The sequence below is a fragment of the Chinchilla lanigera genome, unplaced genomic scaffold (assembly GCF_000276665.1).
Source record: "Chinchilla lanigera isolate Chin_1 unplaced genomic scaffold, ChiLan1.0 scaffold00002, whole genome shotgun sequence".
NCBI classification, from domain to species: domain Eukaryota; kingdom Metazoa; phylum Chordata; class Mammalia; order Rodentia; family Chinchillidae; genus Chinchilla; species Chinchilla lanigera.
This window is the reverse complement of record NW_004955403.1, coordinates 29,118-49,339: the sequence shown is the minus strand read 5'-3', so window position 1 is coordinate 49,339 and position 20,222 is coordinate 29,118. Positions and strand designations below refer to the sequence as shown.

At 39.3% G+C, this 20,222-nt stretch overlaps 1 protein-coding gene across 5 annotated transcripts in view; it reads right to left on the bottom strand.

The window, feature by feature from the left end:
- Als2 (amyotrophic lateral sclerosis 2 (juvenile)) overlaps positions 1–20,222 on the bottom strand; it is an 82,129-nt gene that overhangs the window by 55,238 nt on the left and 6,669 nt on the right. For all 5 annotated transcript variants that reach the window (XM_005373184.2, XM_005373185.2, XM_005373186.2 and 2 more), the window contains exons 3-10: positions 18,959–19,893; positions 15,320–15,677; positions 13,212–13,380; positions 11,816–11,912; positions 8,039–8,116; positions 4,690–4,872; positions 1,012–1,183; positions 5–185 (exon numbers count right to left, since the gene is read on the bottom strand). In XM_005373184.2, the coding sequence (XP_005373241.1) occupies positions 5–185; positions 1,012–1,183; positions 4,690–4,872; positions 8,039–8,116; positions 11,816–11,912; positions 13,212–13,380; positions 15,320–15,677; positions 18,959–19,893 (2,173 nt within the window). The remainder of the gene's footprint in view (positions 1–4; positions 186–1,011; positions 1,184–4,689; positions 4,873–8,038; positions 8,117–11,815; positions 11,913–13,211; positions 13,381–15,319; positions 15,678–18,958; positions 19,894–20,222) is intronic.

Sequence of the window (20,222 nt, the reverse complement as noted above, 5' to 3'; positions counted from 1 at the left end):
TTGCTCTGTGTAACTATCCAAGAAGAGACTCGCATGCTTCAGGATGACCAGATTCCTGACTTCCTTTATTCCCTGAAGGAAGCTGCTCAGGGAGGCTCCGTGCTGACCAGTCAGGTAACACAATTTGCTGAACCGGCTTGCCACCTCCTGCAATAGCTGGACTGCAGTCACAGTGCCCAAATTTTCTGCAACAAGATGACAATGAAGATAGAAACAACATAAAGACTAAAGACTTTCTCATGATCACATCATCAAGGTACTCATAAAAACTGTCAGTTAGGGCTGAACCAGGTAAGTCAGTGTCAACCTAACCAGGGAAAATGCTACACTAGAGTATTAGCCTAAATTCTGCATCCTCAAAAGGGGCCAGGTAGTAACAGAAAGAGGTAGACAAAGAAAACTCCATCTCCGTTCTCTGAACACAGGGCCAAACCTAGAAAAAAATCTGAGATAAGGGAAAGCTGTCTTTAACAATCCCCTAACACCCTCATGGTGATAATTTTAAGAGATTTATAAATGCAAATAAATATTTGGTATAATTTCTAGGAACTATAACAAAGGAAATGAAAAATTCAGAGTATAATAGAAGATATCTTAGAGCGGGTGGGGCTGGAAAAGCTGCTTGGAATTCCAGCTTTTAGGGTCCACTTCCCCAAAGCTGCTCCTGCCTTTCTGCCATGAACGGTCTACAGTTCCGGCTTCTCCTTGTGCGAGTAGAAAGAACCGTGGGAGCAGATGACAGGGCTGACCACAAACTGAAACTGGTTTGTGATGACCTGCGATCAAAAAGGAGGATGGAAAGGAGTGAACCACAACTCAGAAGGGTTCTTAAGGTCACACATGACCTTAAGGCTGAGGCAGGAAGGTCACCTAAGCCCAAGAATATGACACAAGCCTGGGTAAGATCCTATCTCTTAAAAAAATTTTTTTTTCATTTATGATACACAAAGAACAGATAAAACCAGAGTCCTGATGACATGGGGCGGGGGCCAGGGTAAGGGTTCAACTTACCTAGACTGAGAAGAGGCCTGAGTATCTGAGATTTGGTATCACTTAGTTTTGAATAGAACCGTCGTTCAGTAGTGGCCAACTCATGGAGACTGGCGATATACCCCATAATGTTCTTGTCCACCAAGGCCAGAAAGCTATCTTTTCCTGCTGTTACACTACTTACATATCCAAGCTGGAAAGAGGAAATAAGAGTAAAGAAAATACAATTCACAAGCAGCCATTTGGTACACTGAAGCTGGCTTATATCAGCTGGCAAGAGCCAAAGGTTTAAATATTCAGGAATTTTGTAAGCAGAGCAGACTATTAAACCGTTGACTGTTGCTTGAAATAAGCCATAGTGAAAACCTGCAGACATTGCAGACTAGGTCCTTTTATAGTTGTTTGTTTTAGAGCTGGGACCGGTCTACCATTGTTAATACATATATCTAGATCTATGCATAACTATGTACTTCAACTTTTATTTATCTCCAAGATATCTTTCATTTCACATCACAAATGCTGGAACCAGAGCCAGGCACAGTGGTGCACACCTATAATTCCAGCACTCAGGAGGCTGAGGCAGGAGGATCACTGTGCGTTCAAGGCCACCCTAAAGTACACAGTGACATCCCATCTCAAAAAACCAAGAAACAAAACAAAACAAAACAAAACAAATGCTGGAACCACAGAGATTCTAGATATATAAAGATCCAAAGGAGAAGGTACATGGCCACAGACTCCTTTCACATAAAATAATAATAATATTAATGAAAACAGAGAGAACCCTAGCCCTATATATAAAAGAAAGAAAGAAGAGAAAGAGAGAAAATTGGTAAAAGGGTTTATATCAAACTAAAAAGTTTCTCTACAGGAAAGGAAACAACCAACAGAATAAAGAGATAATACACAGAGCAGGAGAAAATACCTGCCAATTGTTTATCCAATGAAAGGATTTAGACCCAAAATACATAAGGAACCAACCAACTAAACAAACAAACAAACAAAACACTTACTAGCAAAGCCCAAATATTTTACTTAATCCATGGGCAAATGACCTGAATTGATATTTCTCTGAAGAACACTTAAAAATGGTTAACAGTATATGAAAAAATGCTCAATATCAGTGGTCATCAAGGAAATACAAATTAAAACCATAATCAGGTATCTCACCACAGTTAGAATGGCCATTATCAAAACAAACAAAAAAATGAATGCAGGCAAGGCTGATGAAAGGAACCCTAATACACCACTGGTTGGAATGTAAATTATTACAGCCCCTGCAGGAAACACTATGTAATTTCCTCAAAAGCTAGAAATAGAACCACCATATGAAGCTGGACATGGTAGTACAAGGTGTAGTCCCAGCTACACATGATGCTAAGGAGGACCATCTTTCCACAAGTTCAAGACCAGTCTGCGCAACACAGGAAGACCCTGTCTCAAAAACAAAAACAAAAACACACAAAAAAACCAGTTACCATTGGATCCAACAATTGCACTGCTAGCTATACCACAAAAGGGAATGAAATCTGCATTCAGACAGACACTTGTACTCACAGGTGTACTGCAACTCTATTCACAGTAGCCAGTACTTCATCAACCAAGGTGTTTATCGATACATGAGTGAATAAAGAAAATGTAATACACATACACACACAGGAATACCAGTCAGTTGTGAAAACATGAAATTTTTGTCACTTGCAGCAACATGGGTAAAACTGGAAGACTTTATATGAAGTGTAGAAAGACCAATAAAACATGCTTTCATTTATATGTAGAAAGTGAAGCAGAACAGTGGCAGAGCCCAGGAAGGGTTTATGGAAGGAGAGAATGGAAGACCACCATCAGTGGGTACAGGGTTAGGTTACAAAGACTAACTAAGGACTGTAAGTGTGCTGCCGAACCACAGCAGGCACAAAGAGCCCTCTCTGTCAGCAACGAGCCAAGCTGTCATGTTGTTTTTTCTCAACTAAAACCTCAGTGTTTAGGTTTAATGTGTTGGCACCTTGCAGTTTGGGCACTTGGGTCTCTAAAAATTAGTTTGCCATCACTGACTCTATAGGTTGGTTGGTAACAGTTAGTTGAATTTCTCAAAATAGCTGGTAGAGAGGACTTTGAATGTTCTCAACACAAAAAAGGGATTAAGTGTTTGAGGTGTACATTGGCCAAGTATCCTGATCTGATTACACACTGTATTCATTCACTGAAATGTCACATTGTATTCTACAATCATGTATAATTAGCATGTATCAATTAAAATGAAAATATTTCTTAGAAAACTTTTTTCTTTAAAAAGAACTTGTTTGGTGTGGTGGCGCATGCCTGTAATCTCAGCACTCAGGAGGCTGAGGCAGGAGGATTATCTTGAGTTTGAGGACAGGCTGGACTATGCAGTGAGTACAAGTGAACTACAAAGTAAGACTGTATCTCAAAATAAATAAATAAATAAGTAAATAAGTAAAAGGGACTTCTTGTCATTTCCCTATGACATCACTGTACAAAAATATTCATTGTCTTCATTTAAATATCCTAATTAAACCAGGCAGGCACTATTAACACCCCATGATAACCAAAGCCTCCACACTGCAGCTTTATCCCTTTAATCAGCCTAGTTCATTCGTTATGTAAACTGTGGAGCCAGGCCAACAAGTACACATAGGGGCCAACAAGCACAAGAGCCAATCACCATGCCTAAAAAACCAGGCTATGTGGAGGTCAACAGCCAAATCTTGGCCAACGTTGCCACTGGCAATAAAGATCTTCCCATGATACACTCACAGCTTACTCGCCAGAAAAATAAAGACCGAAAAACAATGATTTGCTTTATTTTCCAATAAAAGTAAGAAATCCAGATTGTACAAATATTAAGGGTTAATCTCCCTGTGGCATGTCACTTTGAGGATGTCAGTTATTCCGAAAAAAGCAATGGCTTAAATTTTATGAAACAGAGACAGGAAGTAGAAAAGCAGAGAGAAATCCAGATTTTCAAAAGAAAAAGAAGGGCATAAACAGTGGAAAATAAAACATAAAGCTAAGATAGTAGGGGGTGGGTGGGAAACAGCACTGCCAGTGTGTGCCAGGTCCTTCCTCATAAGCCACAAGTCCATCTCAGGGCCCTATGGTTTTTATTTCCATTTAGAAATTCACCTGCTTTTTTTCTACTCTAATTGACCTCTGAGGACTCCATGAAACACAGCTGGGAAACTTTGTAGTGAAAGGTACTTCCCAATATCCCTAACATGAGCTTGAAATCAACAAACACTTATGAAGAATGAATGTATTATACAAGGATAAAGCAGTGAATGAGAGTAAGACCCCTACTACCATGAATCTAGTATTATAGTAATGAAGATGGACCACAGACCGAACAAATTATATAGTGCATTACGTGGTGACAAGCACTATGGAGAGAGTAAGGCAACAAAAGGAGGGAAGAAAGGAAGGAATGGGAAAGGATTCGCATTTTTATCTTTTTGGGGGTTTTTTGGTATTGGGAATCCAACTCAGGACCTTGTACTTGCCAGGCAGGTGCTTGTGCTGCTGAGCTATATCCCCGGCCCAGATTTGAACTTTTAAATAAAAGTACTTAATAATAACAGGCATAAAAATAAAATAAATAGGCACACATACAAATAATAACAAAGTCAGAAAACCTCTCTTGTGTTACAGCAGTGGGTCCAAAAGCCAATTCCTGTTCACCTGACTACAGCAGAGAAGTACTGGAGTCTTGGCACCTCTGGGACTCTCTGGAAGACTGTCACCTTCTGCGGGGTCCTGTCGGCCACTGTAATACAACGCAGGCTGGAAGTCTTCTGTATCCACTAAAAACAGGGAATAATCCTGGCCTGCAGCTGCACTCCAGACTCCATGTTTACTGCTTACCTGCAATGACAGAAAAACACTGTCTGTCTAAGGTTAATGGAGTCAGAGAGAACTTGAGATTCACAGGAAATGAAAGTCAGGTTATTTAAGCATGGTGCAAAGTCACTCACATCTCAGAGGCGAAACTCACTCAGGCATGTGCCTAATCGCATGCCAACCAATGTGGAAATAAGAAATCTCACATTCAGCTTTTAAATTTAGAATTGGATTATTTTTATAAGAATTTTTTTAAAAATGGAATTTAAAAAGCAGAAGACATAGATCTAACTTTTTCAGTGTTATTTTTGGAAGTCCCTACAAAAAGCCTTACTACAATCAAGAGGCCAGGAATGCCTAGAGCCTACTCTAAAATGGACAGGATACACCTTTCTCTATTCACATTTGGCTGTGTGGAAAAAAAATAAAGGTAAAAATCAAGGTGAAAAAGTAAAAAATCTACAAAGGTTAAATTCCAACTGATAAATCTCAGTTTCCCACTTGAACCTCAGCACCCTGCCGGGGGACTGGTATTTGCATGGACCCAGGCCAGCAGTTCTCAAAGAGTAGACTTTGCAGTAGCAGTGGATACAGAGCCTGAAAACATGTTAGAAAAAGCATTTTCTGGCCCCAGATTAACGAGTGTGGGATTTAGTACTCATTTTTTTAACAAGCCCGCCACATGATTCTGATACATACAAAAGCTTGAGAATCACTGCTTTTTTTCAAACGTTAGGGCTCTGCACAGTGATGCAGGAGCAACCATGGGAAGCAGGCTCTTACTCACTCCCAATCCTGCAACTGAAGTAGTTCAACATTTATCTGTTTTATGTATGGAAGTCCTCAGATTTCACTTGAAGAAAGTGTACTGCTGCAAAACACCACCTCCAACCTCCAGATCTCCAGACCCAGCCTCGGCCTTGATCGACTCTGGGGTTAGACTCTGTGTCCAGACGAGGCCAAAGTGACTGGGGAGTGGAGGTGTGCACGCACCCACATCTCAGACACGGAGCTCTCTTCTAGGGCAACACTGCCTTCTCAAAGTCAAGCCCTCCAAATAACCGATTTCCAGTTCATTTTGCAAGGAGGAATTAAAATTCTTAGTCATTTTTTAGTATCTAATCAAAATGAATTCAAAAATGCGTTTATTCAGAATAAACTAAAAAAAAAAAAACAAAAACAGAAAAACCCAGTATATCACCCTTCCACGCCCCCTAAAAAAATCACAACCCTGATGCTGCAATGTTTCTTTTTACCACTAAAGAGTCACAAAACTAAACCCTCATAACAAACTCTATTCTCTCTTCTCTGACTATAAAATGTTAAATAAATGTTTATTCCCAGGGTCTCCAATGCTGTATGACAAAACTTTTCTTAATTAGGTCCTCTATCTACTTTATTCATATAAACAAAAATCAAGGAACAATGATTTGCTATATTGTAATAAAAGTAAGAAATGGATGGTTTACTACTGCAATGTGAGGTACTGAAAATAAAGTTGAAACTAGGAGAAATAACTTCTCTAACGTTACATTTTATTTTATTTTTTTGTTCGTTTTTTAATGTTATGTTTCTATTTTTTGTCTTTTTGAGACAGGGTGTCGCTATGTAGTTCAGGCTGGCCTTGAGCTCACTTTGTAGCCCAGGCTGTTCTCAAACTCACAACGATCCTCCTGCCTCAGCCTCCCAAGTGCTGAGACTACAGGTGTATGTGCGCCACCATGCCCGGCACTAACGTTATGGTTAAAGTCTTTCTTTTCCAGTCAAATTAAGTTCACTAAAAAGAAAAAGCACGTAAGAGTCTTCGAGGGTGACAGATTTAAATGGTGCACACTGGATATGTGCAGTATCCAGACACTTTGTTGTAATTTACATCTGAATCATGTCCCTCCTTTGGTCTGTGTTACCCACTCAGAAAATCAGACCCTCTTAAAAGGAGCTGATACTCAATATTCTGTGTATCAATGTTTAAGTCCTACAATTTTTTAATATAAAGAATGAGAATCTGGCATTTCCTTGGGTGCTAGAACAGAAAAAAAAGGTTGAAAACACTGTTCTAGAATTATGTAAAGAGACCAAAAATTATCACTCTCTCAGTAGCATCACGTAAACCAAAGCCATTCATACCACAATGAAAACGTCATCCAGACTTTTAGCTTCACTATGGAAAATGAAAAGGCTATGAAAAGTGCCTCAGTGCCCTGTACGCTTTAAACCTCACACAAACACACTGCACATCACAATGCTCTCAAAAAGTCAACTTTAAGAGTACACACTGGAGAGCTGCTTTGGGTTTCTTAAAGGACTCAACATGCTCTCCCTCAGGGTCCCATATCCTCAGAAGTTTCCCAGACGGACGTCCTACGGAAGAACCAATCCCTTGATGACAGAAAACTTTGTGGGCCAGGCCAGCCCAAGTCAAACTAGTGGGCGGGGGCTGCTGCGGGGAATGAGAGAGTCGGCTTTATTACAACTATTTCCACACAGCCTCTCTCAGTCTCATTTTCAGTCAAATAAAGTAGTACCTGTCCACCAAGACAAAATCATTACTGTGTAAATGAAGACACTACGCATAAATGGTAACCAATTTCTGTAAAAGAGTAAAGATGAAAGAAAAGCGAACAGTCTGCCTCCTTCAAAGAAGATTCTTTCTATATTCATTGTCCTAAAAACACCTAAATTATGAAGATGACTGTAGTCAAGCATGAGGTTCATAATGATTACTGAAACAGAGCTGCACAATTAACCACTTGATCACTTCCAGGTGACAAATTTTGGGAAAAAAAAGCGTATACACTGTTTGGCATATAAAGCTCAGAAAACATCAGGGCCAGGGAAATAGCTCAGCAGCATAAATGCCCACATGGCAAGTGTAAGGTCCTGAGTTTGATTCCCTGTACCCGCACCCCCACAAAAGAAAACATCACAGCTTGAGAAACATCTGTTTAAAAAGAAAGCTATTTTGCAAGACAATACTAAAATATTAAATGAACAAATACAGTTAAATCAAAAGTACATTTAGCTTAAAAAGAAGTGCATTCATGCTTCAAAAACTTTTGAAAGAATATCCAACCAAGTTTAGGCTACAAATAAACAATTTTTTAATTTTTAAAAACAAGAAAGGAGAAACGCAAAGTGTTATAGCTTAGAATTCTGAAAGTAAAAGTTGCTATGAAGTTCACCAAAGTACCTTTGCGAGCCGAGGAACAGTTGTTGGAAAATCGGAATGTGCAAGTTGACCAAAGGTATTGTTTCCCCAAGAGTAAACCTATTGGAAACCACAGAAGGGCAGGTTAGGGTTGTGGATCTGATCTTGCATGTGAACTCTGAGTCTTTAAAATAATACCAATACTTACACATATTAGCCTTGTACTCTTTAAAATAAGATATTAAAATTTATTTTTAAACAGTATCAAATACAAGGGGCAGATAGAGTACACAGAGATAGAAGACAGAGTCCAGGGGTTAACAATAAAAAGAAGATTGTCAGGTGATTCCCCGTTGCCAGGCACTGTTCCTCCTGGCTTTCCCTGTATCAGTATTTAATTCCTACAATTTTTTAATATAAAGAAACTAGCCCACAGAGGTTAATTTATCTAAGTTCACAAATTTTTAAGTGACAGAGCCATGACTTAAACTCAAGACACACCCTACAGTGCCTCTTAGAATGACAGCAATGATAAAACAGATATGTGGAACTTTAAAAGGTACAGAAAGAAGGTAACGAAAAGGTAAGGACAACTGTTATAAATAAACAAAGCCATGCACAGTGGCACATCTCTGCTATGCCAGCTTTGAAGAAGCCTGAGGCAGAAGGGTCACAAGTTCAAGCTCTCACCTGGCAAATTAGCAAAATTCTACCTCAAAATAACCAAACTTTGCTTTAAAAGGTTTGGGTGGGGGAAGCTGGGGATGTAACTTAGTGGTAGCACGCCCCTAAACTCCATACCCTGGGGTAGGCTGTAACCTTGATTCCTTTCTCTGTAGGTAAGGGAACTATGGAATTACTAGGAAGCCTTTTATATATAAAGTTCAGAGTCACTATTGGAGAAACACAAGCACTTAGGTAACACTACAAGTATTTCTTTCTTTCTTCTTTTTTGGTACCAGGAATTGAACTCAGGACCTTGTGCATGCCAGGCAGGTACTTGTGCCACTGAGCTATATCCCCAGCACTACGAGTATTTCTAAGGCAAAAAACCAGATTATAATTACTGCATTAAATGAAAATAGCTCTTTGTTTATTGTGCTTGTAAAAGTAATTCATGAAGCCGGGCATGGTGGCACACTCAGGCAGGAGGATTGTTGTGAGTTCGAGAGCAGCCTAGGCTACCAAGTGACCTCAAGGCCAGCCTGAACTGCATAGCAAGACCCTGTCTCAAAAAGACCAAAAAAAAAAAAAAAAAAAAAATTCATGAGCCAGGCTGGCAGTACATGCCTGTAATCCCAGCACTTTGGGAAGCCGAGGCAGAAAGATCACCAGTTTCAGGCAGCCTTGGCTACATAGTGAGTTCAAGGCAGCCTGGACTACACAGCAATGTCCTGTCTCAAAAAAACCAAAACCAAAACCAAAACAAAAAGTGATGTTTTTTCTTGTAACAGGTCATTTTTCCTTTTATAAACAGAATATAAATATCCTTTAACAATGTAGGTTTCAAATGTCTTTGCCCAGTGTGTTATAGTTTTCATTTGTGAGGCTTTCTGCTGTCTAGTACCACTGAATTATTACAAAACAAATATGTCTTTACTTTTTAATTTCTATTTGTTTCTTTTTTTCTGTTTTTTGAGACAGGGTATCCCTATGCAGTTCAGGCTGGTCTTGAACTGAGTATATAGCCCAGGCTGGCCTCGACCTCCCAGAGATCCTCCTGCCTCAGTCTCCCAAGTGCTGGGATTACAGGTGTGTGCCACCACGCCCGGCTTTAATTTCAATTTTCAATGTCATGTCTTTTACTACCCCTAATACTAAAAAAGAGAAAGAAAAAAAAAAAAAACCCAGCAAAATTTGTTCTTAAATATATAAGGGTATATTTTTTAACTATGCCTGTAATCTATGTGAAAGAATATATAAAGCTTTCTTAATTTTCTTCAGCATTTATGAATACTCAAGTCTTGTTTCTCAAACTTGTAAGAGAAGTCTACTTTGTTCCTATCTGAAATACTCATATACTGGAGTCTACAGGCATACTCCAGTTCCTTCTGACTGTCCGTCATTTTACTCTTTCTGTTTTCAGGGAAGGTGTGCGGACTGCTATCAGGGCCTCAGATCTGTTCCACCACCGAGCTCCCAGCACCAGAGCACACTTTGTAAGGGTGAGACTTCCTCTTCCCTTCTGTACTTTTTCAGAATTTATTGCTGTGCGTGGTGGTACATGCCTGTAATCCCAGCACTTGGGAGGCTGAGCAGGATGATCACTGTGAGTTCAAGACCAGCCTGGGCTACAAAGTGAGCTCAAGGCCAGCCTGAACTGTACTGTGGGACCCTGTCTCAAAAAAAAAAAACAAAAAAAAACAAAAAACAAAACAGCCGGGCGTGGTAGCACACGCCTGTAATCCCAGCACTTGGGAGGCTGACACAGGAGGATTGTTGCAAACTCGAGGCCAGCCTGCACTACAAAGTGAGCTCAATGTCAGTCTGAACTGCATAGCGAGACCCTGTTTCAAAAAAATAAAACAAAACCAAACAGAACAAAAAGAATTTATCTGGTGTACCAATGCCTATTATCTCAGAATTTATGGATCATTTTACCAAGTTATAGAAACATTATATTGGAATGTTTTAAGAGACCATATTAAATTTACACTGATTTAACAACTTAAGGAGAAATGACATTTTTGCAACGTTGACATTTTCTACTCAAAAGTATAATCTATCCCTTACTCTTGATTTTTTAATGATCTTTTAGAAGTATTCTTGAGTTTGTGTCATGTGGGCCCTGTATACATCCAATAAAGATTATGCCTATTTCCTTAATATTTTAAGTACAAACAGCTGTAATTACAAACAGCTTTTTTCCCTCTTCCAAGTATGTCGTTTGTTTTATATTCATAAAAGCTGGTAATTTTTGTACATTTTACAGCTGACCACCTTTCCTGATCTCTCATTTTTAAGTCATTTGGCTAATTTATGATGTTAATAACAATAAATTCTTTTCCTTTCCTAAAATGAATATTTATTATGCACTTTACCTTTATGTGTTTTTTGGGTTAGTCTAATATGTAAATAAAATCAACTATTTCAAGGGCTTAGAATCCTTTATTTGTTTTTTTAAAAGATAAAGGAATTGGTGAAACATTATCTGACTATATTTAAGAATAAAAGCTGGGTGTGGTGGTGCATATCTGCAATCCTAGCACTTGGGAAGCTGAGGCAGGAGGATTAGCTTGTCTTAAGTTTGAGGCCAGCAAGAATGATATAGTGAGACCCTGTCTCAAAAAAAAAAAAATCATTTTTTTAGAAAGGCTCATGTATTAATGGGAATGGTTTTAAGAAATTCCAGAGAGTTACTTTCAGATTTCACAATTTCAAAAGAAAAATGCCTTTTGTTTCCTTAGTGTCTTACTATAGATTTTCTTCATTAAGGAATTAAAAAATTCATCTGAAAACTCTGGTTTCCATTTTTAGATGAGAAAACATGATAGAAAGCTGCTTAGGCAGATCAATGTTGAAATCAAGCTTTACTATCAGGCATGTAGCTTTAGGTCAAGTTACATAATTTCTTTTTTTTTTTTTTTTTTTTTTTTTTGGTTTTTCTCCGGTACCGGGAACCGAACTCACGACCTTGCACTTCAAGTTACATAATTTCTCTTAGCCTATTTTCCTTGTCTACCAAGTGAAATAACACCACACGAAACATTCAAAAACTCCAATGAGACACACCATGTTGCCTGACATAACAGACCCTAACAAATGGTAGCCCAATCTTATTACTATACTGGCTTCATGAAATCACAACTTGACTCCTACCTGGGACTTTGCAGTAAGTGCTATGGAATGGTAACCACCTGCCTCCAAGTGGATCACTTCTTTACCGTCCAGACACTTGACACACAATGGCTGAAGCCTTAAAGAAAAGCACACATGGACACAAAGAATTTTCAGTGGAAATCAAGTCTTTTCTCAAACTACAGAGAATTTTATCAAGTAAAAATAAATAAAACAGTAAAATAAAAAAGCTGCACGTTAAATATTATACAGTGGTACCTCAGTTCATGCACAATTTTTTTGGCAAACAATTCAGTTCACAAATGGAAGCATTTGGCAAAATTTTGTTTTTGTTTGCAATCTCTGCATCAGGTAGCAAACATACAACCACAGCCATTAACCCACACAAACACAAATTTGGCTAGCTTTTAAAAAAATCATAAAACAAACTGAATTCACGAGGTACCACACTTTTTAGAAATTTAATTTTTGTCTACTTACAAGATTTTAATTTACTTTTTGTATATCAATCACTAATTAGCCCCACAGTTCAGGATCTATTAAGAAACAAATCGTAACCACAGAGTATGCACTAATGACACAATGAAATATAATAATAGTGAGGTAATTTAAAAATTTTTCATAGTCACTTTTACTGTTAGTAAGACATATTTATATTCACCTACTGCTTTAGATGATAATTCCATTTATATGCCTTGAACCTTCACAAATATCTAGTTTGTTAATGAGTTCCTATTAATCAAAATGGCAGTTTTTCCCTTATATATACTGACACAGTTTAATGTTTCTGCTATAGTTATTTTGACAGTGGCAGAGGGATGTCACTTGGGTAAAATTCCTGTTGGCATTGCTGCATAACTTAAAAATTTTAACCATTCAGGGCTGGCAGTAGAGCTCAGTAGCACAGCGCTTGCTTAGCCTGCTGGAAGCCCTGGGTTCAATCCCCAGCACTTAAAAAATCATTTAAACGTTCCAATGAAATATCATCTTATCCTCAACAGCACTTTCTGTATTTCAAGATGAGTATACCTCAAAGAAGATATGAAAAAATGCACCATGGATATTTAAATCCTGTATTGCACTAGGTGTGGTGGCATACATCTGTAATCCCAGCACCTGGGAGGCTGAGGCAGGAGGATCGTTCCAAGTTCAGGCCAAGCTGGACTACAAAGTGAGCTCAAGGCCAGCCTGAACTGCATAGCGAAACCCTGTCTCAAAAAAGCCAAAAAAAAAAAATCCTTTACTGTCGGGAACGCATTCAAGATTAAGGCAACAGCTTTTCATCACAGTTAATGGTGCAGTGTAATCTGGAGCTAGGGACTAGATTTCCTCCAAGAGGAAGTGGCCCGGAAGGGACCCAAAGTGAGAGGTTATTTGCTTCAGTCAATGCTGAGCGGTACCTGCGGGCTGCACTTACCGAGGCAGAACATCACCATGGCCCAGCTGTCCATCCTTCCCTCTCCCCCAGCTCCACACCTCTGTTCTCAGAGAGGGCAACAGCGCATCTGCTTCCCCGCTGTAGGTAGGGGTCAGAACCACTGTCCTCGTTTTCACCCGTGCAGCCTTTCTTAAGAGTCTGGGAGAAACTGAAAACAAAGATGGGGTGAAGGAGTGCGAAACTGATACCCTAAAAATTTTCAAAGAAATACACTAGCATGGTATTTTGAAGTGTACTCTCAGGTTCTCTACCAAAATAGGGGGACTGAACAGTCAAATGAGCTTGGGAAAGGCTCCCTACTGCACTCTTCCTCCCGCTACCTCCGTGGCAGAGACTCACACATCAGCAGGCAGAAAAGTGCCCACAAGTCCTGCCATTAAAAGCACTGTTTCAACTTGTTTAACCAGCCCCACTTCTGAGCATTTTCCTAGGGAAGCCTTTTCTGTGTAACATTTGTGACATTCTGTAAAACCTGCATTCTAAAGTACATGCTGAACAAAATACTACACTATGCTGACAAATCCTTTTCCCATTTCAAAGCAGAGTTAAATGATAAGCCTTCCTGAGCCAAGGTCTAAGTTCGAATACATAATTAAAAATTATAATACATGATTCATTTAAAGGTATAACATTTTTAATTTCTATGGTGGAGAAAACCTTAAGAAAAGGAAGGATTAAAAAGCTTCCCAGGCTGTAGCTGTAGCTATAGCTCAGTACTAGCATACTTGCCTAGCACAAGCAAGGCCTTGGGTTCAATTCCCAGTGACCCTCTCCCTCAAGCTTTTGTATTTTGCTTGCCTATTTCAAATTATTTCGTAAAGAAGTTTTGTGGAATTGACTTTTGGTGAATCCTAGGTGATACTCCCACCTTTTAAAAGAAATGTCATCATCTTTTGTGGGGTTCAAAATTATAGCACAAAATACTATAGATCCTGTACACATACCAGTTTGTTGCCAGGATAAAGTTTGATGAAAATCTTCAATGTCACTAAGTGTAGACACAGTCACTCATTAACTTAGTCATTAACTTGTATCACCACAGCCTAAGACCATATGCACACAAGACTCAAAGAACTCCAATTTAAAGCGTCCTCAAGGAGGTATTACAGATGTTTCATAACAGGAAAAAGACTACATGAAGTTTCTAAATACACTTTAGGTTACTAAGTAAAATTTAACCTCAGGATGTAAGTCTACCGGTAGGATTACATATTTCATATGGTCTAATGACATAACAAAAATCAATAGTCTACATCTGTGGCTCAAAGAGATTCTGAACTATAGTTAAATGTAAAGGACATATAAGAATAAGGTAATTTTAACACAAGATTTTCCTTCAGATTTATTTATAGGCTAGGGATAGCTCAGTGTCACAAGCACTTGCCTGGCAAACGCAAGGTCCTGCGTTCAATTCCCAGTACAAAAAGAAAAAAAAGATTTATTTATAGAACCCAACTCCTGGTCTGAGCAAATGCTTCTCAAAGGTGAGTGTGCCGGCCGTCACTGGGGGCTCGTGCTGTGCATGTTTCAGTCACTTGGCTGGGGAGGAGCCTGAGATTCTGCATTTCCCCCAAGTCCTGGATTATGCTGATGCTGCTGGCTGCTGAAGGTACAAATGATTTAGAAATGCCAAACTGCCTAATACTCTAAATATGCTGGAGCACTAATTGTTCAAGAAAATGATGTTTTGTCTTATTGAAGTTTAAAAGTTACCTCTTCTTTCAGGCCAAGTAAAGTAATTTCTTACTTCTCTACTGTTCACATCTGCAATTTCATCAATCATGAGTACAGGTCTCAATTACAAAATAAGAAGGCTACTGTTACAATCCAGCATAATAAAATATAATTAATAAGGCCATAAGCAGAAACAGACATCAAGAAAAAGTTGTGTTTTGCAGTTATTTCAATAAGTAAATAAATATGTGACTTTCTTCTTAAACCACTTTAGTAAACTACCATTAAGTAAATTTTGATGTTGGAATGTCAGCTTCAGGACTTAAGAAATCTTGCTGTAATGTAACATGTGATGTTGGGGGGGTCTCAAGAATTCACCAGGAATCAGCTCATCGAAGCTGCTATTTTCTTACCTTGAGACAACAATCCAGGGAGGGAGAGTCTCCGACTGCCTCCTTCTGATTCTTCCTCTCTGATATCCACAAGACTTGAACTTTTCTTTCCTTGCATTGACTCTTGTTTAACTTGTTCTTCTCTGCTCTCTTTCAGACCTTCTGGGCCTATGCAACTACCGCTTACCTGAGCTCCAGTTTCACAAGGGGCTGTACTATAAAAGTTCATTACTTTCTTAAGAGACAGGGCCCCAGCTTCATAGGTAGCAGCCACTCTTACACCAACAGCAGATGCACAAGAGACCACCAGGCTGTTGAGGGCTGAGGTGCTGGTGGTGGGTGGGCTGTGAGGGTTAGGAACTACTTCTTCTACAAGAAGCTAAAATATACACACAGGAAAAGAATGTAAAAAAAGAATTCATATACAACAAGTAATCAATAGAAAGAAAGTTTAACTTTCATCACTATTTGCATATGGAAATTGAAAATGACAAGTCTTTCACCTCCAACTCCTAGGTATCTCCTATTCACTGCGGAGCTAATACATGGAAATGGCACTCCAAACAGAGTTCCTTAGCAAAATCACTTTTTTTTGTCTCTGTTGTGTTTTCTTACGTCATTTAAAAGTAACTTCTAGGGCCAGGGATATAGCACAGTGGCACAAGCGGCTGCCTGGCAAGCGCAAGGTCATGAGTTTGATTCCCGGTACCAAAAGGAAAAATAAAGATATCTCATGTAAAGGTACAAATTTCCCACGATGAATGTGATCATTATATGTATCTAAAAGGTACCTATAAAAATTTTAAGAAAGAAAAGGGGCTCTTAAAATCTTTTGTAAACAGAAATTTAGACACAGGACAGGCTGAAAAATAATTTATACTTCTGACCTATCGTTTCACAAATTTTGTTAAGTTCAAGTCCCTTTGCTCTCCTACCAATGAGTTATTCTCCACAATCTAGAAGCTAGATAAGCTGAAAAATTACCTTTGCTCTCATTACCACAGAGGGAAAATGTGATAGGTTAATAATTAAACAGCTGGAACCAAAGGTATATTAGAAAGTCAAACTAAAGTTTTTTTACTATCTTAGAGAAAAATAGTTTGAAATTTAAGTTAACAAACATTAGCATGTATTTTTTAAAAACCATTAAATATACCTAATAAATAAAAAACAACTTTTGGCACCTGAATTAAAAATCAAACCAGGGCTGGGGGCTGTAGCTCAGGTGTAGAGCTTACACTTAGCATGTCACAAGGCTCTGGGTTCAATCCTTAGCACCCAAAACAAGTAGGCAAACAAACAAACCAATATTTGTTTTAAATACTAGCTTCTGATTTCCTTCCTTCCTTCCTTCTTTCCTTCCTTCCTCCCTCCCTCCCTTCCTTCCGTCCTTTCCCTCTTTCCTCCCTCGTTTTTCCTCGCACTGGGGATCAAACTAAGGGACACTCTACACTGAGCTACATCCCCAGCCATTTTTATTTTGAGACAAGGTTTCACAAAGTTGTTCAAATTGGTCTTGAACTTGCAATCCTTCTGCTTCAGCCTCTGGAGTAGTTGAGATTATAGATGTGCACTACCCTGCCCAAAGGAAATACTTCTTGGTGCTGAGTACAGTGTCTAATATGTAGCAGGTACTCAATACATTTTGTTGAACTAAATTTTAAATCCAGAAGGGCTATTTCTGTGCAAATGTATGTAATCAACAAAACAAAACCACATAAAAGTAAAGATAAATACAACGGCCGTGGTGGTGCACACCTGTAATCTCAGCACTGAGGAGGCTAAGGCAGGAGGATCATTGCTTTTGAGGCCAGCCTGGGCTACAAAGTAAGCTCAAGGCCAGCTGCATAGTGAGATCCTGTCTCAAAAAGACAAAAACACAAATAAATAAATAAATAAATAAAAATAAAGGCTCATAGCAGAGGCTATAATTGTTTTTGAGGTAATTATTGTAAGGGGTTCTTACCATTAGGTTACAAAATTTTACACTGTATAAACCTTAAGCTATTGTTTTGAGTCTTCCTACTTAACTATACTTAATACAGTGTATAAATAAATAAAAACCAAACAACAAAGTCAGGACCAGCAATTTGAGGTCAGAGAGAAATTATCCTGAACCACATAAACTCCTCATGAGTTGGCTATATGATTGAAATGCTTCTTACAAAGACCAAATTAAATTTTATAGAAACATACACTGCCAAAACTTTAAATGTTTAACAAACTAAGTCCAAAGGAAAAAGCAATTTCAGTGATGGTAATTTAATAATCCAATAAACTGTATATAGTAAACTTTTAAATTTAAATTTAATAAATCAGAAGAAAGACCTTTCAACATACTTTATAACCATGGATAGTCTAAAAATCTACATACATCCTCACTTTGGTCTTGTTTGGATTTCTGTATTATCTGTCCTTTTTTGCAGTCCTGGATTGGACCCAGGATCTTAACCCTGCAAGGCATAATTAGCTTATTCTTAATAACAAATCAAATACCAATGAGGTTCAGCACACAGAGTGTGAAATGAAAAAAATTTCTAAAATACTTCTATGTTCTCACTCTGACAGAGTAAACAGACTAAAGAACCAAGAGCTCTGTGATTTCAAATGCCTGAAAAAATACCACAGGACTGTACTGTTACGATTTCTGCTTAGTTTTCTTATCTTATTGTTTTGGTAAAAGCAAAATAAAAAGGCTATGCTAAGAGTGAAAAGCAGACATTACCCTTCAGGACTGATTAGGTAAATCTGTCTTATTGCATGCTACTGGTAAACAGCTTTTGCCTATTTTACCACAAGTTTTCAAAATGAGAATAGTTTAGAGCCGGAGATCCAACTTTGTGGCTGAGCACTTTTCTAACACACATAAGCACTGGGTTTGAGACTGGTACCATGAAAAAAGTTTCAAAAGGAGAGAAAAAGTAGTTTTAAAAAGTAGAGAAAATATAAACTGTTCTCTCAAACAAAGTCCAGTATGGACCACAGGTACAACTAGGAAAAAAAGAAATCAAATACCATGTAATTTCTATGTTTCTTTACATGTGCCTATTATGGAATGGTCTGCTACCCACTACTCCCTGATGAAGAAGAAAGGGCCTTTCCAGAATGCTGAAGGTCCAAATACAAGGCGAAGAATCTTTGTGAATATTGTATATAGTTTTATTATGTTAAACTACTTAGAGCCCATCAAAATTTAGTAATTGAGCCATGGGAGTAAAATGCTAGCAAGAGCTGGGCGTGGTGGTGCACCCCAGTAACCCCAGCACTTGGGACACTGAAGCAGGATTGTTGGGAGTTCAAGACCAGCCTAGGTTACAAAGTGAGCTCAAGGCCAGCCTGAACTGCACAGCGAGACTGTCTCAAACGGACCAAAAAAAAAAAAAAAAAAATCTAGGAAGAAAAAGGAATTTTGCAACTTTTAAAAGAAGCCCAGGATGACATCCTTCAGTACCATATCATATAGGGCCAGAACTTGAACAGAAAGTATGACTTTGAATTATAGGCTTTTTCCTTATCTAGGCTTGACTCATAAAACAGCATGGCAAAACTTAGAAAATAAAAAATGCTACCAAGCTTTAATCATTTCAGAGTTTTAAAGGAAAACTCATGCACTTCAACTCCAGAGATACTTTTCCTTACATTACAAAATTGAGCAGATACCTGCAACGGCACTGACTTCTCACAGCTCTCCGAGTCCTCCCTGACTGAATGCTCAGACAGTTTACCCAAGTGCTCATTTACTGCCTGGGTGTCGGACTGTGACAGTGTGTCTCTCCCAGAAGCAGCGCCAGCTGTTGCCAAGGTGTTCTGTTGGCAGGAAATGGCATTGCTATTTGTGGTCTGAGCATGTCCCACATACAGGTCGGAGGCAGTGGGCAGGTTTTGCACAAGAGTGTTTTCAAATACTTCTCCCTGGCTGTCAAGGGTCTCAGTGGAGGGGCTGATGACAACGCTGGCATGGCTTTCTGCCTGGGACTCTGACAGTGCCACCCCTAATGGGCAACAGTGGCTGTCTGATATAATCACATGGTCTTCTTTGTCCGTCATAGTAATGAGGAGCTGGCTGCACTGGTTGCATCTTTCGGGAACTGGCTTCAGATCCTGGGAAGGAAGGCACTGCACAAGGGCCAGGCTGTGGAAAGCACCACAGGCTACCTGCAGCACCACACGGCCAGCAAGATGTTCCACCTTCTGTGGTTTTGTCACTGGGAAGGTGGTGGTGATGAGACCCAGCTGACAACCAGTCCCCCACGCCCAAATCTCTCTGCTTATTGACAATGCCAGAGTGTGTTCTTCACCACATGCCAACTGTAAAATCCTGACTGCTATCAAAGGGCTGGTCTCAGAGTCAGAGATGCTGACAGGGTTCGGTTCTGGCACATGCCGCTGGTTGGCAACCGCACACTGGCCTGCAGAGTTCTCGCCCCACATGTACACAGCCCCGCCGTCTGTCACAGCTCCACTGTGGAAGGCCCCTGTTGCCACCGTAACCACGCGTTGCCCAGCCAGGGCATTTTCTAGAATTGGGCTGGCTGGAAAAACTTCTGTAGGCTCACTTCTCCAGGGAAGGGACCCAAAGCTGTAGACTTCACCATCTGAAGGTTTAAAAAAAGAAGAACTTTGTGAATTAATCAGAAATTCTATCAATAAACTCTAGTCTCCTCCAGATTTAATGAAACAAAGTTAAAATTTTTTTTTCAAAAGAAACGTTTTGGCTCACTTAACAATCTGTATTGTGGCACTCCCACAGCTGTAATCCCAGCTCTCCCGAGGCTGAGGCAGGAGGATCATTGTGAGTTTGAGACCAGCCTGGGTTACAAAATGAGCTCAAGGGGCTGGGGATTTAGCTCAGCGGCAAAAAGCGCCTGCCTGGCAAGCGCAAGGTCGTGAGTTCGGTTCCCGGTACCAGAGAAAAACCAAAAAA